The sequence below is a fragment of the Drechmeria coniospora genome, chromosome 01, assembly GCF_001625195.1.
Source record: "Drechmeria coniospora strain ARSEF 6962 chromosome 01, whole genome shotgun sequence".
Taxonomy (NCBI): Eukaryota; Fungi; Ascomycota; class Sordariomycetes; order Hypocreales; family Ophiocordycipitaceae; genus Drechmeria; species Drechmeria coniospora.
The window spans coordinates 7289298-7315891 of NC_054389.1; the positions used below are offsets into that span (position 1 = coordinate 7289298).

A 26594-nucleotide genomic window follows, 5' to 3' on the forward strand; every position below is an offset into this window, starting at 1 on the left:
GGTTGGTTGGGCAACGGCATCTACTTGCGCTGCACGCCCATGTCAGCGGGCCCTTTCGTCGACACCTAGCCTTTGGGAGCAATGACGATAAAAGGGCCGATGCATCAAGATCATCCATCGGCATTGCTGTTTGGGCCCTTGGGGCCCCTGATGCCGAGTGCCACGCGACACCAATCTCTGGCCCAGCACACGCCGTGCTGTACGGAGTAGTACCTGCACCCGCAGCAAGTGGTAGAGTAATCGGCCTGCTCCCACCTTCGAATCGTAATGTATTGTGCCTGTACGTGCTCGTGCACCCGACGACGACGCTCGTGCATTTCGCCACCGGCCTGCTTGCTTTTGCCGGCGACGAGCTACGGCTTCCCTCGACACCTCGGCCGGACGCATCGAGGTCGGTGCGGTTCAAAGCAGAGCACATGTGGTACTTAAACATGATGGGCTCTCGGGGGACGGGAATCTGTCCTCGCCTATCCTTTCCGTGGCGGCTGATCGATGTCCCTTTCGCATCTCCAAACGCCGTGCGACAAAATGAAATTAAAACCATGCGGCCAACCTGACGCTCCAAGCCGGCCCCGAGACGCGCGCGGGACCACCGACGAGCCACTCCAGCTCCGCCTGCCTCTCGCACACCCGCTACGGCGGCGGCAAGCGAGAAGCCGCTGGGTCACGCGCGTCCGTGGCCAGCGGCGACGGCCGGTACGAGGTTGCTCCCGCTCGTTGCTGTCCGAGGTTGGCCTTCTAGGCCGCGCCCTTCCTGAACACCGGTGGCGGCACTGGCGTCACCTTTTTCTCCACTCGACTCGACGCCTGGCCGCTAGGAGGTGGGCTCATCGGTGAGGAAGTCATCGGGAAGCTGTTGGACTGTTTGGTGCCGTGACCCTTTCGCTTCGTCGCGCTCGTCTTGGCCTCTCTCGCCGCAGCCTTCCCTGGTGCGGGGGCGTGTACGGCCGACATCTTGGATGGCTGGGACGAGTGCGGGATGTGGGGGATCGGCACCGCCGTCTGTCGAGCCGGAGACTGCTGGACGTGACCAGGCAGAGACTGGGAGCTCGGCTGTTCACCCGACTCGGCCTTGGACTTTCTCGACTTTTTCGACTTGACCTTGGCGGGCGTGCCTGCACCGAGTGACGACGAGGCGTTGCCGGGAACGGGGGGAGGCACGACGAGCCTCTGCTTCTCGCCCGCCGCCGGCGACGGCTGCTCGGATCCGAGATCGGGGCTTCCGCCGCTCGTCGTCGTCCTCTGCTTCTTCGGCTGGGAGCGGGGTCGGCCCTTGCCCGCGACCTGTTCGGCCGTGGAGCCGGGGGTGGCCTCGTCCTCGGACGACGAGTGCTTTCGCTTGGTCTTGCGAGAAGCGTCGGCCCCGCCGCTGCCTCCCTCGAGCTTCCGCTTCCCGCTCGTCTTCTCCGGGGAGCCATCGACCATCTCCGTGTCGTCGTCGTCGTCCGGTCCCTCATGCTCCATGCCGATGCGGCCCATGGCCGACGTGACGCCCATCGGTTGGAAACGCGCCTTCAAGCCGGCCGGCTGCGGCCGGTGAGGTCGGTCGCCGCGAGGACCTGCCGTTGCTGCGCCGCCCAGGTGCGTGATGCGCCGCACTTGGATCAGCTGATCGACCCGTCGCGGGGCTGTCCGCCTCGTCAGCGAAAATGGCACCGTCGAGGGCCCGTGGCCAAAGGGCCGCCGGTTGGACATACCTGCTTGATACTGAGAATTGCCTCCGGAAGGGATCATGATCTGGATGGAGCTCTTCGGTGCCATGCTGTCAAAGGACACGCCGTAATCCCCGCCGGCTTGTGAAAAGACTCGTCCGCCCTGCTCCGACGCGTCGGTGGGCAGTTCCATGTCCTGAATCACCGAGATGGGCACGTTCGAGGGCAGCGTAAAGTACCAAAACTGTTTCCCTTGCATGCTTGCCTCGTTGCAGATGCGCACCACGTCCTCGCCGTTGGCACCGTCGTCGCCCCGACGCAGCGTAAAGTCGGGAGCGACCATGCTGGGCAGTGTGACTTGACCACGTTTCCGATCCTCGAGATGAATGGATTCGTCGACCATGTCGCTGTCGGAATCGGAGTCGCCGCCTGAGGCACCCGCCGAAGAGCCTTCGGAAGAGCTCTCCGAGGAGCTCTCGGAACCAGCCTTCTTGGCCTTTGTTGCCGTGCCAACAACATCGCCTTTGCCGGCGCCAGAGGATGCCGACTTGGTTTTCGCGGCGACGACGGTCGGAATCGTCGTGGGCCGAGGTTCCGCCTCGGCGTCCGAATCACTGCTGCTGTCGCTGCTCTCAGAGTCTGATGTCGACTCGGATTTCTTTGAAGCGGCAGTCGGCCGAGCCAATGGCTTGCCATTCTCGCCCTCGTCCTCCGATTCAGAGTCCGACGTCGAGTCGTCAGAAGACGCATCGTCCTCTTCCTTCTTGACCTGCGACACCGTCGAGGCCTTGGCCTTGGCATCCTCGCCGTCCTCGTCCGATTCAGAGTCCGACGTCGAGTCGTCAGAGGACGTGTCGTCCCCTTCCCTCTTCACCTGCACGCCGTTGGTCTTGGCCTTGCCATTGATCTTGTCGGCTTCCGAATCGGTATCGGTGGAAGACTCCGATTCCATCTTGACAGAAGCCTCCTTGGAAGCGGCAGCCTTCTTCGCGACCGCCGTTCGCTCCACTTCGCTGTCGGCAATCTCGTCGACGCCGCCACCGCGCTTGGAGCCGGTGCCTGCAACGGCTTGGTTGCCGGACCGAGGCAGGAGCTTCTTCAGAAAGTCTGCGCCGTCGTCGTCGCTGCTGTCGTCGCTGTCGCTCGAATCGTCGTCGCTTTCGTTCGCCGTGCGAAGAAGCGGGAGCTTGGCGGCACCGGCCGTCTTCTTGGGTGCCTGCGCGGCTCGTTTGATCGGTCGTCGGTTGTACTGCGACTCGGGGCTCAAGCCTTTGTTGACGTTCTCGATGTGCTTTTTGAGCGAGTGAACCTTGTACGGTTCCTTGGGTGCCATTGTAGCGAGATGGCGTGCCCGCGGCAAACTGGCTGTGCTGGTCGAAAAGATGACGAGGGCGGTTGAACTTTTTGGCTGGAGAATTTTTGACCACGGAGGAGAGCGGCGGCGAGACCCCCCACCTTCATTGACCCTTGACGCGTTTACTGCGAGAACCACTGTAACCACCACCTGCAGCGGCGTATTTACAAGTACATGCGCCTGTAATGATACTTAGTTAGGCGGACACTCGAGTGTTGGTGGTCCCATCGCCCTTATCGATAAACCCTTTCGATGGCTGCTTGAATTTCCGATCTCATGCGTGCAGTACCTCGCTCTCCATGATCAAATTGGCACTGGACAGAAGCACCTACTCGCCTCTAGGTGTGCTACCCTCTTTGACGATACGGAAATAGTTACTAGATGCCTTCCATTGGCGCCCCTCCATCTGCTGGAGATGTCGTCCTCGACGCACAACAAGAAACGTAGGCTCGATACGCCAGGCACGCCTCAGTGTGAGTCTCCCCGCCTCAGCGAGCTTCTTGTTTTCGTCGTCCGGTGTTGCTGACGAGAGGAGACGAGATGAACAGCGGCGGTGAGTGCCCTGAGTGCGTTGGCTGCTCGACGACAGCTCGCCGCCTCCGAAGCTGGCTCGGCCGTCGCCACGCCAGACGATGCTCCGACGCCCAATTCGTCGAACCCTTTCAGCCCGCTGCAGGCCCTGCAGAAGAGACGCGAGCCGACAGGAACGCCGTCCTCGGCGGATCGAGATGCCCGTGGCCACGCAGCGTCGGTGCTTTGCCCCCCCCCCCCCCCCTCCGTCGTCATGGCCAAAGCGACTGACTCGCGGGAAGTGGTGCGGAGGGCGAGACGAGGAAGCCGATGGCCGGGCAGGCGGTCAACTTGTCATCCTTTCGTCTGACGAAGCAGAATTCCCGAGCCAAGGCCGACGGCATCGTCGAAGTCAGGTTGACCGACAGCGAGGTGCGCGTTTCCGCCTCCATCACCGCCGCAGCCGCTGACGAGTTGCAGCGCTTTCTCGTCCTCGGAAGCTTCGGCCTTCGCGTCTTATCCGGGGAGATCACAGTGGCCGGGGCGACGATTCGACCTTCCGACCGCACGCACTGGATACACGCGCCTCAATGCCACGCGTTGCCCGTCATGAGAACGGCGGAAGAGACGAGGTTTGAGATGCACAACGACCCGACGGCCGACGGCTTGAGGAAGTTGGGCCGGCTGTCTCCGCTGTTCCGAGGCATCTGGCACGAACCGCAGGAAAGGGCGGGCGCCGAGGCGTCCAAGGCACCCTGCTCCTACAGATTCGTAAGTGCACCGGAAGCATGCGCGCAGAAGCACCCTGTTTGACCGTCTCAGCTGTCGACTTCGGAGGATGGGCCGAAGAGGAGCGTCATCCAGGAGCTTGTATCGCCGCCAAAGTGGAACAGGAAGCTCGCATCCCTGATGGAGTCGACGGCCGACGGCGGCCGTGAACCGCTGACGGTGCTCGTGTGCGGCCCCAAGTCGGCGGGAAAATCGACCTTTTCGAAGCTGCTCACGAATCGACTCCTGACGTGGAGGAGCGGCGACGGTGGCGGAGACTCGGCCTGTCGATTTCCGAAAGGCGTTGCCGTTCTCGACCTGGACCCAGGGCAGCCCGAGTACGCACCCCCGGGCACGGTATCGCTGGTTCACGTCACCAGGCCCAACCTTGGCGTGCCGTTCACGCACCCCAGCCTCGACGACGAGGCGTACAAGGTAGTGCGATGCCACTCCATGGCCTCTGTCAACCCGGCATCCGGCGCCGAGCTGCATCTCGAGTGCGCCACCGACCTCCACGACCACTATCGGCGGACGCTTCGCCACTGCCCGCTCGTCGTCAACACGCCTGGGTGGGTGCTCAGCTTGGGGCTGGAACTGCTGGTGCAGATCATCCACCGCATGCGGCCGGCCGAAGTGATATACATGTCGGAGGAGGGGCCCGCGGAGACGGTCGAGGCGTTGCAGGCCGTCACGAAGAACGTGCTCGTCACATTGCCGTCGCAACAGTCCGAGTTTGCGTCGCGCACGGCGGCGCACTTCAGAGACATGCAGACCATGTCGTACTTTCACACACACACCCTCCGCCCAGGCCCTCGGGAGGAAGAAAGGAGGCAAGAGTGGACCGCTTCGGCCCTCTCGTCCATTCGGCCGCTCGCCGTTCGATACGCGGGCGGGCAGCGCGGCTTCCTCGGCGTTCTGCGCTACGACTACCAAGTACCGGCCCATCTTCTCGCCGAGGCCATCAACGGCACCGTATTGGCCGTCGTCGAGATCGAGGCGCCCGAGGCGTTCAGGGGCCTTGGCGGAAGCGCCGACGGCGGACCGACGCTGTCGAGGACGCGGGAAGGCATCCCGTTCGTGGCCAACCCCAACGACGTCGCGCTCGACCCACGACACTCGCGGACCATCGGCCTCGCCCTCGTCCGCGGCATCGACACGGCCGGCAAGACGCTGCAGGTACTCACGCCGATGCCCGTGGCCAAGATTGCCGAGGCGAGGTCGCAGGGGCACAGCATCGTCTTCGTGCACGGCAAGTTTGACGCTCCGACCTGGTCGTACGCGGAGCACTTGCACGAGGAGCAGGCCGACGACGACGACGGAGACGGAGACGCGTCGCCGGATGCGCTCGAGGCGGCGGACGAGGACATGAGCGACGACGACGCCAAGGACGATGTCGGCTACGCCTCGGACGCCAGGGACGGCACGGCCGTGCCATGGGTCGAGGTGCTGAGGGGCAGCCAGAAGCGCCCCGTGGGATCGCGCGTGTGGAGGGTTCGCCGGGACCTGGGCCGCGGCGCCGGCGACTAAGGACATGGACGACCAGCGGCGACGGATGCCCCCGAGGGGTGCCTGAATGGGCCGCGCCGTCGGCCGAACTGTCCGGAGCAGTGGTCCGTCGTGCCGCAAAACGACGCGTACGAAGCCCGCACGACGCACGACGCACGACGCACGACGCTCGACGCACGACGCGCGACGGCTGCGACAGGTGGCTCAAGCCGTCGCTGACGTCGCAGCGGACATGGATCCCTTGGTTGGGGGAGGTCGGCTGCCCGTGGAGCCATGGGTTGGCGGCGTTTCCTGCACGAGGCTGGGCATGATTGCCGCCGTGGCATGTTGCGCGTCCCGCAGGCAACGGCGGACATGGCCGTTCCCAGGCTCTGGCCGGCCACCGTTGGAGAGTTTGGACCCGTCGTCTCGGCCGCCGGGCATGGAGCGAGAAGCGACGCGGACGGCATGGATGGAGCCCGCTTCGGAGCACACTTCGGAGCCTGTTTCGAATCACATTTTGCATCACATTTCGCATCATGGCTTGGCGGCACCTGCGAGACCTGCATCCACAATCACCGCGAGACTGCATCCCCGAGGCGGCGTCCCGGAAGGCTGACGAAAGCGCATGGTGAAAGGCGACTGCCGCCCGACTGGATGTGATGTCCCGGCTGTCGCGTTGCGCAGCAGAGGCACGGCAAACCTTGCTCGTCGACACGACACGCACACCCTTGTCCCGTCTCCCGTCGCACCGGGCGGTGGTGCTGGCCGAGGTTGTGAGACGGTGAAGCGTGAGGGATAGGGACGACAATGGCTCCATAGCGGCCTGGAGAACATGCGGAGACATGGATGCGATGCGCGAGTATCTGTAGGCCACGGGCACGAATGCTCGCACACCATTGATCCGCATGCTAGGACTGCCGATGGTATGCTCGAGGAGCATCACGGGCCACGGACAACGGAGGGCAGACACTGGCCGTCACCTTAACACCCAGTACCTGCCTAGTAGTGGTAGACATGGCTGCCACGTAGGTACCAAGCGGTATGGCGCCCAGCAAGTACAGTCGACTCACGGTCGGAGGCACGCCTGCTGGCATCCTCCTCCAGGAATGTTTGCTCCGTAGGGGCACTTGAGTGCGTGGCGGTGACCTCATGCATCGCGAGCCTATTTAAGTAAGTATATTGTACAAGTACGGAGCACACATCACTGGTATTGGCTAGCACCTACAGCAAGTACGGGGCACTCATCACTGGTATTGGCTGGCACCTACAGCAAGTACGGAGTACTTGCTGTACATGCTGCACCGCGTAATAATCCTTGTGCAGGTCAGGTAAGTAAGTACAGTACAGTACAGTCAGCACCTAGTACCGAGTACCTGCAGCGCAAAAAAAACAAAAATCCAGGTGCCGGGGAACCAGGACGCCCGAAGCCTCCTCCCCCCCCCCCCCCGGGCATGGCGACCCTTGTGGTCCCTGCCAGGTGCGCCCCCCCCCTGCTTGGCTCTCCGGAGCTTGATGGAACTTGGACTTGACATGAGAACTTATGACATGCTAGACAGCAATGGTACGGAGTAAATACAGTGCCAGTTATAGGTGCGTCCGCTCGTTCGTCGCCGGTTGCAACACGCCCAGCTGTCGGCTCGAACCCCCGTGATGCTGCCCGCCGTGCTGCTCGACGAGGGAACGAATGACGGCTGCCACGAAAACGGAATACCGTGCTCCGTACATGAATGAGATGCTGATTGTATGGAAACGAGCTGTTGGAAAGCACAAGCCGGCCAGCCCGTGCTGGTGAGTTGTGTCTTGAGCGGACGAGCAGGAGCGAGTACCAATGGTGTGCTGTACCGTCTGTACGGAGTCGTTGTGCAAGCACAGCAACCAAGTACAGGTACTTGTCCGCCCAGAACGGCGATGACGAGAGACGCACTAGCGCTCGGAAATCGCGGATCCGGGTGATCCGTGTAACCCATCGGGTGCCCTAGGGCCCTCTGTTGCGGACAGGTGCTCGTTCAACATCAGTAGCCGCACTCTGCACTACATGTACTTGTACCTGCGTGATGTCGTAGGGCGGAACCTCCAAGTTCTTGCTCGTACCAGATTTTGCATGGTGTATTATCAGGTCCCAATACATACCCTCGCAGCCAAGGATGAGATGTAGCTGTACTTGGTATTCCCTCAACTACAGTGCTTGTAGTACCTACAACGTACAGTCAGTAATATACTGTACCAAGCATTTGCTCCGTGATCGGTAATGCAAGTATATGAATGTGGGTGTACGGAGCACTGTACGGAGTATTACTCCGTGGGTGCCTACTCGTAATTCCAACCCAGAGACACTTAAGTACAGTAATAGGTAGGTACCTAGTAGGCACCTACAGCATGGCGTATCCGTGCCATGGTGATACCAACCTGTGCGCCAAAGTGTCAGCTATAGTGAATTACAGCGTACGCCGACACAGGTACGGCGCACCTGCACGCGCGATTGGTTCCTACCATGTACCACTATGGCGGTGATTGCGGTGCGGCGCATGGTGTGCTCCTAGACGGAATACTTGCCGGTACCCCGCGGCGACATCTTCTCCACCTACCTTCACAGCCCCGCGCCGCATCTGCCGCAAGAGCTCTTCCATTCTCTCCGCTGCCTTGGTACCTGCAAGTAATGGTACTTGCTGTACTTGGCAGCGCTCGCAAGGCACCAAACGCCGCGTCCAGTGCATGTGCGTGCACCACCTAAATCCATACCCTGCCCGTCGCCTCACCTCGCCTCGCCTCGCCTCAAACAGCAGCCCAGGGCAACGTCGACCCCCCATGCATCCACGAGGCCGTGGCCGATGCCCTCCTCGCCTCGCGTCGAATCCCCCAGACGAGCTCCATCATGCCGAGTCGTCCCTGAGCTCGAGCCGCGACCCTGCCTCGTTGCCCAGGAGTCGTCCGTGACCGTCGGTCAAGTCAACCTCAACACGCAGGCTCGCCTCCGTCGAGCCGTCGGCCTGCCCGCGTCGTCCATGAGTCGCACGACGACGACGACGACGACGACGACGACGGATACCCCTCGCAGTTCCCGTCCCCGCCCCTACCCGGACTCGCGGCCTTGCCCCCCTCGCCGGTGATCCCGCTCGCCATGGTGGACAGGGACGGCGAGGAAGGCAGGCAGAGTCGAACGGCCTGCACCGAGTGTCAGCGCCGCAAGCAAAAGGTCCCTGCCCTTTCCCTTCCCTTCCCTTGCCCTCGCCGCGTGCTGACGGCGTCGACATCGACAGTGCAACCGCGAATGGCCTTGCGACCACTGCCGGAAGCGCAAGGTCGCCGACAAGTGTCGCTTTCCCCAGAGCAAGGCCGCCGCCGACAAGGCCGCCGTCGACGTCGTCGGCCGGAAGCGACACCACCGTCACCATGACCCCCTCGCCGCTTCTCGCGACACCAACCCCTGGGACGACGACGACGGCCGCTTCGAAGCCCTCGGCTACTCGCCCTCTCACCTGTTCTCCGGCCTCAACGCCGCCGAGGTGAGCCGGTCGCCCCCTCGTGAACCCCCCCTCCCTCCCCGGCCCCCGGCTGATGCTCGCCGCAGCGAAGGGCCCGGCCGACGGTGAAGCTCCAGAAGGAGTGCCTCATGGGTGCGAGGTCGTGTCCCCAGCTCGAGCGCGCCCTCAAGGTGCTGCCCCCACGACCCTACACCGGTACGTTCCGCCGCCCGCGTCGTGTCGATGCCGCCCACGCGTGCGCTGCCCTGCGTCGTCCCCCCCCCGGCACCTCCTGTTCGTTGACAGGCCGAGGTAGACATGCTCGTGCAAAACTTTGTCAACAAGGTCAACTACCACTACTACATGGTCTACCCGCCGTCCTTCCTCGACGACTACCGCGCCTGGTGGGCTGAGAGATGCGGCGACCGGCCCATGAGCCTTCAGTGGACCTGTCTCCTGCTCACCATCTGTGCCTGCTCCGCCCAGCACGCCGACCCGGAGCTGCAGCACAAGCTGGAATCGGACCTTGGCGAGGGGTCGATCCGGAAGCTCGCCGAGCGCTACCACGGCGCCGCTCGCGAGCTGCACAGCGTCATCCCCGTCGGCAACAACCACCTGCTCAACGTCCAATCCCTGCTCCATTCCTGCTATTGGTATCAGTCCGAGGCGAGCTTTGTCGAATCCTGGCACGTGCTCAGCGCTGCCATCAGGGAGGCTCAAGGCCTGGGTTCGTCCACCCGCCGCCGCCGCCGCCGGCTGGCCGACGACGACCTTTGCTGACCATGCCAGGCTTCCACCAAGAGTCCGTCGCCGGCGACGTGCCGGAGTTCGATTGCGAAATTCGCCGACGACTTTGGTGCATCCTGGACACGTGGGATTGGTACGTCGTCCCCGACCGCCGCCCGCCGCCTCTCTCGCCTCGCCGTTGACATGCGCAGGCATCTATCCGCCCTGCTGTCGCGACCCATGATCATCGACCGCACCGAATGCGACGTCGGATTTCCGACGCTCAAGCTCGAGGGCTACTCGCCGTCGCCGCTGCTTCACATGAAGCTGCAGTCGCAGCTCATCACCCGCATCGCCCGTCGCTTCGGCCTGCCCAAGGACGTCGTCACCCCCGCCGACGTGCGCGAGTACCAAGCCATGGTCGAAGGCTGGATGAGGACGTTCCCGCCGACCTACGACCTGCGGCGCGCCGACGAGAGCGCCGACGCGCAGCGGCCGTGGATCGTGCCGCACCGGCACCACCTGCGTAGCATGGCCTACTTGATCGTCCTGGACCCCCTCCGACCCTATCTCGCGAGGCATCTGTCGGCTCGCTCGCCGCCCGAGGAGCTCGAGATTCGTCGCGACGGCGTCGATTACTCCCTCCATCTCATGAGCGCCCTTCATCGCTTCTTCGACCACGTCTACCCGAGGGACGCCAAGTTCCACGCGGTCCTGTTCTACCTGTTCGACACCGCCGCCGTGCTCTGCTCCGCCCTCCTGCACGACGACGACGCGAGCATACCGAGGCGGAGGGACATTCTTGCCGCCATCGACAAGGCGGTTGCCGCCCTCGAGCGTCTCAGGCACGTGACGGAGACGGCCAAGACGTCGTACGAGGTCATCCTCCGCGTCTCGCGGCGAGCGACGGGAAAGTACCAGTCCGAAGCGCACGACGACGGCCGAGCGAGGATCGGCTGCGACGAAGACGCCGTGGCGACGCCCAACATGTCGCACGGCGGAACGTCGACGGACAGCGATCCCGGAACGGTCGGGTCTTGCGCATCGTACTCGTCGCTGCCGCCGTCGTTTGGTCCCGTCACCGGTGCCGTCGCGTCACACGCAACGACGGCTACCGACACCTCGATTTCCTCCGAGGGCTTATTCCTGTACCCGCCGACCTCGAACGCCGAGCCGAGCGTCTGCCGGGACGGACTGACGACGGCATCAGCTCCGGATCCGCTGGCCTTGGCGAGCTTTGCCTGGCACGAACCGCAGGCTCACAGCGCGTCGTCGGCCGATGACGTCTTCTACGCCCAGGAGCACCAACCGTTCGGCTTTGGGGACATCAGCCAGGTGCAGCTTGGAAACCTGGCGAGCCTATGGAACTACGCGAGCCTGAATCTGGACTTTCTCAACCCGCCCGACAACGGGTGAAGGGAAGCCCGGGCGGAAGACGTCCCGGCGTGAGAGGACAGAGACTCTTCAGCAGGCCACGAGCGTTGGCGAACGGCACGAGGGATTGCCCGCGCCGAAGGCTCGCAGCCGCACCCGTGCGTTCAGGCGGCCGCCGTGACGTTGCCGCCGTGATGTTGCCGCAGTGTCAGGGGCGGAGTCGCCTGATGATGAAGATGAGCGGCCGGCCCAGCTCTCGGACGATGAAGGCGTTGCGCCAGAAGCCGGGGGGCATCCGACGTTCCGAAGATCCCGCGAGGTTGGCGAGGACGAGAGGGAGGTTCGTCGACATGCATGCCGTCCTGACACCCTTGGTCAGTATGGACGGCGGACGATGTTGGGGCACATTCATCGCTTGGATTCTGCTGTAGGGATGCGGCTTGTAGAGACATATCAGTCGTTTGCTGCGGTGATGCAAGCGGAGACGTGCAGGTGGAACGCCTCGTCGACGACGGCTCATGGCTAGCCTCGTTTCGTACCATGCCGTGCCAGACCATCGGACACGAGAAAATAAAGCATTGCAACCTTTCACTTTATGCTGCTAAGCAGGCAGGAACCGGGTTCCTCTATGTGCAGACGTGTGCAGTTGCGAATTGGGGGGTCAACGTCAACCTCAGTTTTCGAAATACGTCAGAGCTGGTACTGACAAGGATGGATGCATGTCGTTATGTATTATAATAACTAGGGCTATTTCCATCAAAGGGCCCATTTGTCTAGGGGTTAGGACGTTCGGTTTTGATCCACAATTATCTCCGGAAAGCATCAGTTCGAATCTGATATGGGCCTGTTTTTTTTGCCTTTTTCCCCACTAACCTGGTCGTTAACCTTGACTTGTATGTACGTACTACACCTAGCAGGGGCGAAATGCAGTACACGTTCAGCACTCACGCACGGAGGATCGATCATTGATCTGCTTGTCGCATTTTTTTTTTGTAAATTTCTTCGTTTCCTACTCTTTCCCCGTCCCTTGCAGCGAGGTAGAAACCCCGTAGATGTGTCTATTTCCTTACCCTTCGTACCACACAGGCCATGCATGCATGCACCGAAGCCGATGGATCGACCAAATGTACCAGGCAAGCTGGCTCAGGTGCCCTTGCCATGCCCGCGCCATGCACACATGTACATGTATGTACATGCAAGTGTACTTGTGTTGCTTTTCGGAATACCAGTTCAGTAGTATTATAAACACTTACACGGTGTACAGGGTAGATGAGGTATGAACGTAGGCGTGGATGCACTCGGTATATTCGTTTTCAAGCACAGTGTGTGTGCAGAGTACAAGGAAGTACTTGTATGTACATGTCTTGTCCTATCCTCATAGCGTGCTGTGCAAGTACATACAAGTACACAAATGTCCAGTAACATTGACATATGACGGATGGGGTCGGAATCTCTATGGATCGCCAACATCTCAATGCACATGATTAGGTCCTTTCGGCGTTTCATTGCAGCAGGCAGCAACGAGGGGGAGGGGCCCAGATAGTCTATCACGATAGTTGCAAGTACATGTCCGCACCTGTTTTGGATAGACGTGTTCAGGCTCATGACACACTGGACTCATAGATCTGCCACAGAAAGGGTGATGTGTAATGACGCAATTGCGCAGGTCGAAGGCGAAGCGGTAATAGTGGGTCGCCAAGGAAAGTACTCCGTAAATGTTCCTAAGTATTACTTGCTGTAAGTACATGCACTCCGTACTTAGGTACTTAAGTACTTACATGCACTCCGTACTTGCCAGTAAGTACTTGTGCTCTGTACTGTATTATTAGCACTGCCCATGTAATTAAGTACTGTACAGTATGAAGTATTCCGTACGAGTACTCCGTGATTAAAGAGTAATACTTGTGTACTCCGTACTGCAAGTCTACTGTACTTGTAAGTACAGTAGAGGCACATTTACTTGTTCCCTACTTGCGTGTTCATAACTGTACACACATGTTCATGTACGGCAAACTGTCTTTACATGTACTTACAGTATGCGTATGAAGCAATCATATCCTGTCGCATCATATAGCACCTACCAAGTCCACATTGACTGTGGCGCCCATTTTTTGTGGCTGGTTTGGTGCAGCATATTCACATTTATATTCGCCTGCAAGCAGCATCTCGGTCCGCATCGTCCGCCCACATTTCCGCCCACGGTCCCATTCTCCGACGGCCGAAAGCCGAGGGTCGCGTTTACTTTTTCCTTGAAGAATGACCATGGATGCTGGCTACGGACCACGGGCTAAGCAAGGAGCACTCCGTACGGAGTAGAGTCGACATGGTTGCGCCATAGGTGAACCGAGTCCCCCGCACCCGTGCGGACGGTGTATGCACACGAAAAAGAAAATACCCAGCCACCTGTTCGTCCGTCCACCTGCTTCCGCACGTACTTGCACCCTCACCCTGGATGTGCGTGATGTGCGTGATGTGTGTGTGTGGCAGGGGCAGACGGGCCATGTGCAGGCTCCAGGCAGGCAGCGAGTAGTCGCACAAAACAATGGCACAACGCGGGCCCCGTCGTCGTTTCCATGTACGTGCGGTTGCGTCGCAGGCGACAGATGGGAGGGACCGACGGCCGATCCCATGTCGGGGGAAAGAAATGGACATTGCTTCAACGCTCAAGTCTACATGCATCGCAACCAAAAAAACAGAGGCCAAACCTAAAACAACCAGGACATGGCATTCTTCAGCTTCCATCGCCAGCCCGCGCCGTCCTTCTTTTCGACGTCGGCCGTGTACACGTCCGTCTCAAAGTCCATGTCGTCCAACTTGACAAACTTGGTCTTCTTCATCGTCTTCCAGGCCAGGAACATGCTGAGCATGATGGGCAGCTGTATGTAGAAGCTGACGAAGCTGAGCGCGTCGAAATGGGGCTTGAAGCAGCTCCAACCCTGCACGAGCACGAGAAAGCTGTTGAGCACCACGGCGATCCAGGGCCCCAGCGGGTACGTCCAGTTCTTGAAGGGTAGCAGGTGCGTCTTGCCTTGGCGCTCGAGGCCGGCCCGGAAGCGCAGGGAGGCGATGCCGATGGATATCCAGCTCAGCTGGTTCGAGACGCCGACGAGGCTGGAACTCGTTAGCTCTTGCCCACCGACGCACCTCACCAAAGGGAATTTCGGCCTTACTTTTGCAGCCACGTCCAAAGCTGGCCGGCGCCGATGAAGCTGGATCCGAAGCAGAGGCCGGCGACCATGCCCGTCGTCAGAACGGCGACCCAAGGCACCTGCTGCTTGTTGAGCCGGGCAAAGACTCGCGGGGCGTGGCCCTCCATGCCGAGCGTGTACATGAGGCGCGCACCGGCGAACAGCGCGTGGTTTCCGGCCGAGAGGACGCTGGTCATGATGATGGCGTTGATGACGCTGCCGGCCGCCTTGGCGCCCGTCATCTGGAAGACGATGGTGAAGGGCGACGTGCTCGTCTTCTTCGAGCTCAGACCGGGATAATTGTACGGCACGTTGAGACCGATGAGCAGAACGGAGAGGATGCTGGAGCGTCGTCAGCGCATGCGCAGAGGGAGCAGGGGAGAGGGGCGGGGTGCGTCGTACTAAAAGAGGAGAATTCTCCAAAAGACATTCTTGACGACGCGTGGCATGTTCTTCGCCGGGTTCTTGGTTTCGCCGGCCGTGATGGCAATGGATTCGGTGCCGCCAAAAGCAAACGAGGCCGTGACGAAGACCGAAGCGAAGCCGCCGATGCCACCGACAAAGGGGGCGCCGGGGATGTGCCAGTTCTCGACACCAATGTAGTGGCCGTCGACGTTTCCGCCGCAGTTGACGACGATGCCCATGATGATGAAGACCTAGACGAGTGACGGCGGTTAGAATCGCTTCGGCTCAACTCATCCCGGGGAGACGGGCCGTCAGGGCCCCGAGGAGGAGCACAGGCTACGTACAAAGATGGTGATGACCTTGAGAAGACTGAGCCAGTATTCGATCTGAGACGACGTCGCGAGTTAGCGGGCCGCACGAGCGACGCATCGGGGTGCCGAGCGAGGTAGACTCACCTCGCCATAGGCTCTGACCGTGGCCACGTTGACGGCGATGAGGGCGACCCAAAAGATGAGGCTGATGGCCCAGCCGGGGAAGTTGTCCGTCCAGTACTGCAAAACCAGCTGCAGGGCGACGAGGTCCGAGGCCGTCGACACGGCATCATTGAACCAGTAGTTCCAGGTGAGGGCGAAGCCAAAGGCGTCGTCGACAAAGCGGCTGGAGGCATCTCGGTCAGCGGCGGGACGGCACGGGTTCGGGTTCGGGTTCTGCGCCACTTACCCGACATAGGTGCAGAAGCTGCCGGCGACGGGGATGAAGGCGGCCATCTCACCGAGGCAGAGCATGGTGACGAAGACGATGGCGCCGACGATGGCGTAGCAGATGAGCATGGAAGCGGGCCCGCCCGTGGCGAGCGACTTGCCGGTGCCGAGGAACAAGCCGGTGCCGATGGTGCCGCCGATGGCGATCATCTGCACCTGGCGGGCCGAGAGCGAGCGTTGGAGGTTGTCGGAGCGGGCAAAGGCGTGGCCCTCCTCGGCGTCGCGAGGGTGCATCGTGAGCCCATGCTCGGCCTGCTTCGCATACGGCTTCTCGGCGCCGCTGCTGGAGGAGGTGTCGCCCGACGGCGAGTGGTTATGGAAGGCGGCCATGCGGCGGTCGGGCGGTCGAACCGCGGGGTATGAATATTTACGGCCGTGCCGTGCTCGAGAGAGTTGAGGGAGTCGGGAGAGTCGAGAAAGTCGAGAGAATCGAGAGAGAAAGTCGAGAAAGTCGAGAGAGTGAGGGAGAGAGTCGAGGGAATGAGGGTGGGCGAGAAGAGTGAGGGAGCGGTGTGCCGGTCTGCTCTTGCTCTGTTCCTCGCCTGCTCCTGCTCTGCTCGTGTCGTATCCGCACTAGGTACACGACCGTGATCGTACGTGCGTAGCGGCGACTGGAAAGAGAGACCGACGGGCTGCGGGGACGCTGGGACGCTGGCGGGTTACGGCGGTCAAAGGCCGGTATGCCTGACAAGGAAGGTGACGAGAGGGCGATGGTTTGCCGACGGACGTGTCCTCGTGCTCATGGGGAACGAATGATGATGGTTGCGGCGAGAGGAGGGAATGCGAGAGAGAAAAGGCAGATTGCTCGTGGCGAGATGCACGCGGGCAGGGGAACCCAATATAGCAAAAAGGACGGCACGAGCACGACAGAATACGCAGGATGACGTACGAGCGAATGAAGGAAGATGAACGAACAAACGAACGAACGAGTACCCCGGCTTTTCGTGATATATATGCATGCAAGCAACATGGATGAGCAGCGTCCAGCGTCCAATGTTCAGGCCAAGGTTCGCTGTAAAAAGAGTTATTAATAATGGCATGGCGGCACCCGCCTTCGCTACTCCGTGCGGCACCAGGTACGGTGTTGCCGCGCTTGCGCTCGTCACTACTCGTAACCGTGCCGTCCCGGGTACATGTACGAATCGCCGCCCGTCGTACCGGGTACTCGTCCTCGTAGCTGCCGCCGCGCCCGCATCGCCGTACTCGTGCAGGTACCGAATACGAAGGCGACCGGCGCGCGCATGTATTCATGACAACGGCGGGAGGTCGCGGTACTTGTTATGTGCTGCGCAGGTGCTCCGTACTGTACCTGTAACCTACCTAGCTCGTGCCTACTTTTTAGGTCCGATTGCGTGCTCGCCAGGAACCCACCCAACCGCTTGACCGTCTCGCAATTTAGTCAGCACGCCATCCATCCGCCGAGGAAATTGGCCATTCGCCATCAATGCGGGCTGCAGTATTCACACCTGCACCTAAACTTACACCTACTTACACCTAAACTTACACTTACACCTGCACCTGCGCCTACACTTGCACCTACGCCTACGCCTACACCTACACCTACGCCTACACCTACACCTACACGCATCATGGAACGACGGCGAGCAAACGGATGGTGCTGCCGAGTCCGCCTCGCTGCGCAGGACACTGAATGAATGTTGGCGCCCGCACTCGCCTAGCCAGTTGGCCCCTGCGACGACGAATAAGCAATCATACTGCGACGTAAGCGTACACCTACAGCCACTTGGCCGTGTTGCTACCGAGGAATCCAGAGTCGTGTCCGGATCTTTCCCCGCCGTCCCAGCCGTGTCTGCCCTGTCCCGGTCGTCAGGCCAATCCTTCCTCCCACAAAGTATTCGTATCGATACCCTTTCGGCGCGCTCATCGACGTGGACGCGTCCGTCGGCCACGGCAACGACCGAGCCGGCTCGTCATCACGTGCTCCGCCCTGCGCTGCCATGAGTAGCATTGATGCATATCGACGCCCGAGTCATGCAACCTGGCTTCGAAGCCGGGCCCTTGGACGGCAAATTCAATGCGAATCCAATAGTACTGGTGTACTTGCATTCGATTCCAACGCGAGCACGACTTTTTACTCCGCCACAGCGCACTTGAGAAAATCCCCATTTCTCCCCTCCTCTTGAGCCCCGTCCTGCTCCGACCGCTCGTTCCGGCTTTTCGGACCCGCGACCCACTTGTACCTCCCCACTTCGGCCCGTTTTCCGCAGCCACCACCATCGCGCTGGGCCACCCGATCCGGAGAATTGGGTGAACGATACCTCGGACTCCTGCCGCATGTACATTGCATGCATCCACGATCTTGTTTTTCCAATCTGCCACGCCGAAACTCTCGCCCACGCACCTGTGGTGTAGTCGACTCGATCTTGACTCGTCCCGTCTTGGAAGCGTAGGCAGCACGTCCGTGGCCGGCCATTGACTCTCACCCGCTCCCTCTCGTCCGTCATGTCGACCGCGCCGTCTCAGACGGCGTCGATAGTTACCTGCCATCGACACGAGCTCTCTGAAAAAAATGGGACGGGAAGCAAGCTTCGTTCAGGGAACCCCACCCTGTGTGAGCAGTAGTAGCCCGTCAAGCCCGTGCCTTGCTGGATACGCCAGCGTCTCTTGCGGTTGCGGATCGGATGAAGGTGCTTGTCGTCATGCTCCGGAGCAGAGCAAGCGTCGGGGACAGGCGGCTCCCTGTGTGAGCATGGGTAGACGAGTCTTTCGCAATCACATGAGGCGAGCGGGACATGCCAAATCGACCGACTCGGAGCCCCTGGCGGCACGACACAACGCCCACGACCGCGTCCACGTTGGCAACCGCATCTGCGTTCAAACCCTGTCGCTCCCGTCAGAATGCCGTCATCAATGCAGGCAGGAAAAATGAAAAAAATATGACGGCTGGCCTGATGCGCGGCGGCACGGTGCCACTGCATCGCAGCAGCGTACGGAACCTTTATCAATGAATAGCCGCCAGTTCGAGGTGTGGGTGGGCCACCTCCCCATGTGCAGTACGCGCTGATCAACGGATGCACCCCCGGTATTCGACTTGCGAACCCTTGCCTAGCTGTCCCCCGCACGAACAGCTCTTGCGAAGCAAGTGTGCGTGCAGTTGCCCCCGCGTCGCGACGGAATGTGCCGCCTATGGCTTTGGCAGTCGCGAAACAAGTGCAAACAGGACAATACGTGGCAATAAATCGCATCATCAAGACCCGGCCAGAAGCTGGGGCCTCAATCACTCTTTGACTCTCTCTCCAAACCTCGTGGGCCCAACGCGCTGGACCGACCGCAACGGATGTTCGTGTGCGAGCACTGAACGCCTACTTCTGAATGCGTCAAACTCGTCCACGAGCCGTGGCCTCCATCTCCATGGACGAATCGGAAGAAAATGATTCCTTGTCAAGATGCCAAGAGTCAGACTCCACGGCCGATGGGGTGGCTTGGGGGGAGGCTTGGGGGGAGGGTGGTAGAAGCCACCGCTTACGTATGAATGGTTCTGTCTTGGCCGGGTGTCTCGATGGACTCGGTGCGGAGGATATGTGCCCATGATAACCCTGAATGTACTGCACGTCGGCGACGAGAGGGCCGGGGGCGGCCGACGAGGAGAGAAACGTTTGCGACGGCGGGTTGTCGCGAACTGGCGCAGGTCCCGGACGCACCAATTGTGACAACGGGAAACGACACATCGACGAGAATGAACATGGGGTAAGATGCAAAAGAAGTGGCCGTCTCATTGGTTCATGCCATTTCATGTACTTTGAGCCGCATCTCGCTTGTCCCTGGCTGTGAACCCGCAGCAGTTGTGGCCCCCGTGAGGTTCGAGGGAGTATTCATGTAAGTGTGCAGCGGTGAAAGACGGAACCAACGACGACCGGCTGGATGAAAATTGGCCAGACCGTTGGGAATATTGCCAACATGGTTCGGAATGACCGATAGGTTGCACGAGCAGTGAATGTCCTCTCGCTTCCTCTCCCCCTCCTCGGTAGACCGAGCCAAGGGCTTGCCGCTGCCACCGGCTGTCGAGCAAGGAGGCATAATGTCATTTCTCCGGGGAAAGTGAGCCTGAAGTCGTATGCTGTGCCGCTGCTGACCAGGTGAGAGGGACGTGCGAATACACGTCAAGGGAAAGGGAGGCCAACAGGGCCTACGGTGGACGGACTCGCTTTTCCTTGCGCTCGTTTGCTCGAATACGTGTGCTCCAACATCCATGAATTACTAGCATATGCTTTACGGTATGGCCTTGGGGACAGGGATGCGCAAGTAGGTAGTAGGGACGAGAACAAGACCAATCTTGCACGAACACGCAAGTACGTGTCTGCCTCTTGGGTCTAGCCCGGTCTTTCTGGCGCTGCTCGTGGGCGGGGACGCAAGGATACCATGATGCAGTTGGGCCGTACGACTATGAGTGCAACCATGTGTGTAAGTGAGGTACCATGTAGGGAACTTACCTGTCACAAAACTTCCTCTGCATCGGCGGACATGTGCGACTGCATGGACGGAGCGCCGAATCCTGTACCGTACGCATACGATGGGAAATTCCATGTCTGTTTGCTTGAGGTCAGGGATCCCGATGAAATATGGTTGGCGCATCGTCATACAACCTCCTCCCTGTTCTGCCCCCGAGCAGCGTTGAGTCGTTCATGCTCTCCCTCGTTCCCCCATGCGTGGGTGCGTAGGTGCGCGCCGTGCCGGCCCCTGTTATGTTGCAAAAAACACATTGTGTTGCAAAAACACAACTCGCCATGGAAAAGTACTTGGCCGACGAAACGACTAATATTACGAGGATAATCCATTCATTGCCGTACACCCTCCAGCCAGATTCTCGGAATCGAGCTGGGCAACTTGTTGGATGGAGATGCCGACGGTAACCCTGGTATGTGACCCAGCCTCTGCATGGACACGCGCCCCCCACCCTCCTGCCCCTGTACACCCAAGTCTTCGTTCTGCACTTGCATATCAAGATGGTCAGCCAGTCTCTTGAGACTATGCGGGGGCACTCCGAGGGCTCAAACGGCGGCATGCCGTCCATGAATGATAATCGTCGTCCGCCGGGGGACTGGCGAATCATCCTTGGATTATTCGTCGGACACTCGCCGATTCGTAAGCTCGGAGGGCCAGAAGAAAGTCATGGCGGTAATCTATCGGATGCATCCTCGATTTTCCGACCATTTCTGTCAGGGTCAAGATCATGGGCCAACTTGCTCCGAAAACGCATCTCACCCATGGCCCTTTCCCTTACTCATGTCTGAGCAGCACGATTCCGTCTCGCCTCTCAGCACCTGCTCATGGGTGATTACTGAGGCGACTGGCGTTGAGGACCCTACTTTATGACATTCAATGTTTTCAAGTTCGACATCACACAGCAACAGCTTACGGGGGAAATTGTAACAATTCCCATTCGTGAATTGCTTGCCTCATGTAGCAGGGAAGGCTTTCCCCTTCCGTCTGCGCTCGGCCTTGCATTCGTAAAGATGAGATATGTTTGGCCATGGAGACGATGCAGCATTGCCATAAAAATCCATGGTGTCAGGAGGTGAAGCGTGGACTGCCCTGGCCGTGAGGGGTGACGAGACACAAGCTCAACAAAACCCCCCCTGGCCGGCGTCGCCAGTGCGACCACCACCAGCCGGAAGGTCGGGCGCGACGTGTGGCACGGCGGCTGCTGTGCTTTTATGTATGAATATGCTGCGCCATCATGCCAATTATCCGACGCGCAAGTGCGAATTGGTGGCACGAGTGGAGAGCAAAGGCCCAAGGCAAACGGTAGTGACAGGGTATATTGGTGTGTGCGAGTCCTGCGGGAACTAGATACAAGGCAGACATGGGGCACAAATAACATGCTTGTTGAAAGCAATCATTGATGCGGCCCAAGACATGACGTGGCAACGTAACTTGCCGGCGTATCACCAGATGCTGCACAGGTTGACTGTGCCGCACGCGATGGATGGGGACACATACTCGACGTCCGGCGATCGCCAGCGTAGGAGGGGCGACGAATCGTCGGACGCGAGGCTGTCAGAGGTACGACTTTGGACAAAGTAAAGGAGCGAAATGGGGAAGAAATCAACAACGTATAAAGGATGGCGCGACTGCTGTGAGGGCGTCGACCGAATCGTGGGACCATTGTGCAGCGGCGCGTCGAGCCTGCGATTTGAAAACGGAGTACGAGTAACGTGGGGCTGTCCAGAGACAGATCTAGCTCGAAGAAGGTGTTGAAGATGTTGAAGCCTTCCGGGATGTTGAAGCCTTCCGGTCAGCGTCTCTGTCGCTTGCCGGCCGCGCTTCCGCCGTTCTTGGCGCTTTCGCCTCGATCGTCTCGGCCGGTCTGGTCATCGGGCCTCGGCTTGTCGTCCTCCAACGTTATTTCCTTGTCAAAGTTCGGCGCTGGAGGGGGACCGCCACGCAGCGGTGGCAGGTGCAGAAGGCAGAGGTCGACAACGGAGGCGCCGGCCGTGTCGATCCACCACTGGATTCCGCCTGGAGCGTCGTGCGGCAGCATAAAGGTGCTTGTGGCGGGCCTCGGATCCGCACTGGCCCTGATTCGATCGACTGCCGTCAGCAACCTGCCGTCGAGGTTTACGTACGGGGTTGGGATCGGCACTGACTCGACATCACTCTTGCTGTGCACATCGAGGGACGAGCTTGGCGTGGTGGTGCGGTATTGTTGGGCATACCGGTCCGGAGCAGTCATGCTGACGAGCGTTGTTCAAGTTGGCAGACCAAAGCAACGGTTGAATAATAATCACCCAAGTCTCCAGCAAGGAAGAGGGAGTTTGCGGCGAGGCGGGTGAAGAGAGGCAATGCGGCTGTTGGGGGCAGTGGCAAATTTTATATCAGCGGCGGCGAGGACGGAATGAACGGGTACTCACCGGCCACTGGGACTGATTCATAGAACGAAAGACCAAAGTCCAGGGCGAACTGCAGCAGCCTCCGCCAAGGTACCAAGATACGAACACGAGTACAAATGCACAAGCGTATGCAGGCTTGGAAACATGGATACGGACAATTCTTCATACTCTGTACACGTAGCTACTCTCAGCCGTCACTATAACCACCCCGGCCAACTCGCCAGGGTCCAGGGATCTCGACGTGGTTCAGTACCAGGCGGCTGCCGGGATCTTGATATTTAGCAGAGGAGGCGGGCTCAACAAGGGTGCCGCGTCGCGGCGAGCAGGCCAGAGCCAGAGTGACGGATGACAGAGATTGGGTGGGCGGGGGGACAGGGGAGGAGGCGGGGGGAGCTTCTGTACGACTCTATGCTAGAATGACAGGCGGCGAGAAGCCTCCAGCGCTCAAGGTCTCGGCCCCGACGTGCCTGCTACTTGGAAAATGGGCATTTTGGTCGTTCTAGACCTGAGATGGGCGAGGTTACGGGTGCGGCGAAAACGGACCCTTCGGCGTCCAGCTGACACGGATGAGTTGGCCCTGGTCCTGGTGTACGTAGGCACAGTGCGCAGGAAGACGTATTTGAGCGTGCTTGCATCTTGTCAGGAGCAAGGTTCCAGTACAGCAGGGCTCTGCCATTCCATTTCCGGCCTGTCCATCTCATGCTGGTGTCGGGACCCTTGGACGTGGCCTCCGGAACAGCATACGATGGCCATCTGCATCACATTTGGCCCCCTCGCCTCCATCCCTGAAGCAGAGTGGGCCGACGGTGACCGGTTCCTTACACCGGAGTTTAGTGTCACTTTTCGCAGACCACAACGAGGCTTTGACTCATTCCCGGCTCCAGGCAAGCCGAGAGACCGGAGGTTTATACCGTGTGTTTAGTTTTGTGGCATCCTGTCGCCAAGGGGCGTTCTACCAGCGAGTGCACCCATCAGGTCTAGGGGGCCGGTTCAACACAGGATGTCATGCCATCAAATAAAATCTTGATTCTCCATCATGAGGCTTGATGAACATGTCTGGAGATGGAAACAACCAAACCACGTCTCCGGGAGCGACGTGCCGTCTGGAGACTAAGCACCGGTTCATCTAGCACATGGCCACGGAACCCTCTCCTTTGGATCGGGAGCCGGGGGGAGCCGTAATATGTAAGCACACTGTATAGTGAGGCCATCTCTATTCGATGAAAATGTCAAGGCTTGCACGCTTTGCCATGAATGCATGAAATTTCGTTGACCAACCCATCAACAAAACATTGGCTCGGGCCATCCCTCGACAGGCAGGAAGCTCAAGCCCTTTTCTTGCACTGTAAGGCTCTCGAGAGTGCAAGCACCTTCGTAAAGGAGCTGAAGCATCCCACATGCAGTCTCGGTGGGCTTAAAAGTAACCCCTGGGGCAAACAGGGAACGGCACAGGTGCGCGAGGCATGCATGTACTACCTACATGTATGTGTCGGAAGTGTCGCATCGATCTGGAGTTTGGGGCATCCATTTTCGTATCAATACTTATCAATCCGATTATTCCCATCATGACCAAGACGTTTGTTGCTCCTTTGCAGCAACAACGGTGGTATTCTTGTTTATCCCCCTTTCGACCGTTGCCTCGTAGGGCGGTAAGAAGGTTCCCGCTAGTATTTTAGCCTCCGCGGAACGGCGCGGGTCGACCCGTGTGGATACCGGCTAACCGTTACGAGACACGACTCTGCAGGTACGGAGTACATGTACTTACCTCTATAGTAACGCCAACTCCTCTCGGACTCTCGGAGCAGCCAAGAACACTAGCACAAAGTGCTATCAGATCCATGAGTTGATGTGCTTTGATGGGAAATCTGATGCTCGCCGAGGCCTCTTCGCAATATCGGTGTTGGCCCCGCAAGCCACACCGCTGGTCGATGTCAAGTGCTGGCCCATGCCCTCCCCTGGCCGTTCATACCCCCCCTTCCTCCTTCCCATCCCTGTCCCCGGCAGATCATGACCACCTGTTTGGTGGTTCGGTGGGAGTTGGCGTTCACCTCATGCGCCACAGCCACCGTGTATGTAGGTAGGGTACAAGTACGGAGCACCGAGTACGAGTACCCGTAACCTACACCCATGCTTCATCTGCAGAGTACATTCAAACGGAGGATTTTATCAAGTATGTATTTGTAGCCTACCTGCCATGGCAAGACCCTTACCCCCCCCCCCCCCCCTCCCCTCCTCCCGCAGCGCACTAACAACCACCAACACCCACCACCCACCACCCACCACCTTCCCCATCCCCAAACCCTTCCCTGACCAGGCGGCACCGACGTACGCTTGTCCATCCGTGATTGGGGTGTTGAACGGCAAGGATGGTAGCACGAGTTCGTAGAGCGCACTCAGGCAGCAGGTTCCGTTTGATTACCATCTCACCGCTCTTTCATATCTTCGTCGGTTGACCGTTGGAAGGCAAACTCGCAATGACATGGCACGCTTGCCACCCCCGGAGCCGCCCCCAGCGTCGCAACGGGATCATTCTGCCCGTTCTGCCCCAGACCGGACGGGGTACCGCACCCCGGTCCTCTTCCTGGTGGGTCGGGGGGAGTCGTGACGAATGCTGCCTCAGCCAGTGTCCTGCCTCTCGCTACAGGGTATCGACACAAGACGTTTCAGCTCTTAAGCCATGATGGCGAGGCGTAGCTACGTGCATACATTCCATGGCACAAACTATTCGCGGAAGCACATGCTCAAGTGCACACTCCATGAGACGCTCATGCACATGCTCAACTGCCTACTTGTACACGCATCCGTACGTACCGACTACACCCGTGACCGTGACGTCCACGTATTTTTTGCGTATTCGTACGATACGTACAAGTTGGCTTCCGCACGGCATGCCGCTTGCGTCATCCTCTGACCGAGCCGTGGCCGAACGAAGCCAAAACGAACCTGGATATGCAGTGGCGTTCCGGATCGAAAGTTCATGCGGGCGATGGACTCGGTGGCCGGATGGCCGAGTACGGAGGCGTGGCACCAAGTGTAATTCGGCCATGGCCCCCCTCTGCGAGGGAGCAGATGTGCCATCCGGACCAGTTGTCCATCTCGGTGTGCTAGCCTAGCCCTTCCGCTGGCCAACCAAAGGAAAGGGTTTGTCGCAAAAGGCAGGCAGCCCGTCGCCGACGACGTTCCATTCATGGACGGCTCATGGACAAGTGCTCACTCGGCTAGAGAAGTGCTTGGTTGGCTAAATGCAACAAGGCATCAACGCGCATCGTTTTGAACCAATCCAAAGGGGCGGAAGTGTTGCGTGTTTTGGGAATACCAAGCATTGCTTGAGCCAGGATGCCCAGGGGCCCCATCTTCATGCCTGGCAAGCTCAGCCAGTGCCGTCAGCTGCGTATCGTGAGGCGGCGGCGACGTCGTCGGACTGACTGGACGCGAATACACTCGTCGAGTGGACTTTACCGGCCCAATGCGCGACCGTCTCGTCGATATCATTGGCGGACGAAATAGCGCTCATGTGCAGCAGTCCGCGCTAATTTGCAGCAGTCCTGGCTCGCTTGACGGACTCAGTTTACTCAAGAATGCCTGCAGTTGACGTCAGAGGGAAACAGGAGCCTGCTGGGATTCGTGAAGGGATGCACGCCAGGGCCTAGGACGCCAAGCAGGAAGCTGGCTTGGGCCGTCCTTTAACCTATCTCCGTGCTCGCCTTCTCGCTTGACCAACAAGTGGTGACCATTCCTTCGTTTGAATGATGCTGGAGTGGCATTGGATTTGCCCGTGAGGGTCCCGCTTGTCTGAGATGCCGAATCAAGCCGGTTCGTCACGAGACGAGCTGTCCCTGCATTGGGGGTGCAGAGGATGTAAGAGCAAGTGTTCGTGTGGAGGCCGATGCATGGTGCGCCTTGGGCCCTGGAGCCGTGAGATGAAGGAATAATACTCCATACCAAGATTTCAAGCTGCGGAGAAGAGCATGGACCGCCAGCGCCTGGCCGCACCCCCCTCACTCTTACAATCCTACCCGGTTGCTCTGAGACATGCACAAAAGGACGCTGAGAAGC

General features: G+C 59.6%; 6 protein-coding genes and 1 non-coding gene across 7 annotated transcripts; 3 read left to right on the top strand and 4 right to left on the bottom strand.

The window, feature by feature from the left end:
- Positions 1-738: 738 nt before the first annotated feature.
- On the bottom strand, positions 739-2985 carry DCS_01902 (uncharacterized protein; the record flags this gene model as incomplete). Its single annotated transcript, XM_040799233.1, has 2 exons — positions 739-1628; positions 1698-2985. 2 exons carry the CDS (start codon positions 2983-2985, stop codon positions 739-741), a joined length of 2178 nt encoding a protein of 725 aa, XP_040660116.1.
- Positions 2986-3846: 861 nt separating this feature from the next.
- On the top strand, positions 3847-5811 carry DCS_01903 (grc3; the record flags this gene model as incomplete). The annotated part of the gene is made up of 2 exons (XM_040799234.1): positions 3847-4287; positions 4339-5811. 2 exons carry the CDS (start codon positions 3847-3849, stop codon positions 5809-5811), a joined length of 1914 nt encoding a protein of 637 aa, XP_040660117.1.
- A 183-nt stretch (positions 5812-5994) lies between these two features.
- On the bottom strand, positions 5995-6927 carry DCS_01904 (uncharacterized protein; the record flags this gene model as incomplete). The annotated part of the gene is made up of 3 exons (XM_040799235.1): positions 5995-6272; positions 6349-6741; positions 6843-6927. The coding sequence occupies 3 exons, from the start codon at positions 6925-6927 to the stop codon at positions 5995-5997; spliced, it is 756 nt and encodes a 251-aa protein (XP_040660118.1).
- Positions 6928-8263: 1336 nt separating this feature from the next.
- DCS_01905 (Fungal specific transcription factor) lies at positions 8264-11375 on the top strand (the record flags this gene model as incomplete). Its single annotated transcript, XM_040799236.1, has 7 exons — positions 8264-8486; positions 8736-8965; positions 9030-9275; positions 9341-9449; positions 9550-9960; positions 10023-10113; positions 10172-11375. 7 exons carry the CDS (start codon positions 8264-8266, stop codon positions 11373-11375), a joined length of 2514 nt encoding a protein of 837 aa, XP_040660119.1.
- A 720-nt stretch (positions 11376-12095) lies between these two features.
- On the top strand, positions 12096-12179 carry DCS_t10. Its single transcript has one exon. It is a non-coding gene; the product is annotated as a tRNA-Gln (tRNA).
- Positions 12180-14038: 1859 nt separating this feature from the next.
- On the bottom strand, positions 14039-16938 carry DCS_01906 (amino acid permease; the record flags this gene model as incomplete). The annotated part of the gene is made up of 8 exons (XM_040799237.1): positions 14039-14444; positions 14504-14863; positions 14924-15177; positions 15271-15312; positions 15382-15583; positions 15647-16235; positions 16577-16699; positions 16749-16938. The coding sequence occupies 8 exons, from the start codon at positions 16936-16938 to the stop codon at positions 14039-14041; spliced, it is 2166 nt and encodes a 721-aa protein (XP_040660120.1).
- A 5005-nt stretch (positions 16939-21943) lies between these two features.
- DCS_01907 (uncharacterized protein) lies at positions 21944-22381 on the bottom strand (the record flags this gene model as incomplete). The annotated part of the gene is made up of 1 exon (XM_040799238.1): positions 21944-22381. One exon carries the CDS (start codon positions 22379-22381, stop codon positions 21944-21946), a length of 438 nt encoding a protein of 145 aa, XP_040660121.1.
- Positions 22382-26594: the final 4213 nt, after the last annotated feature.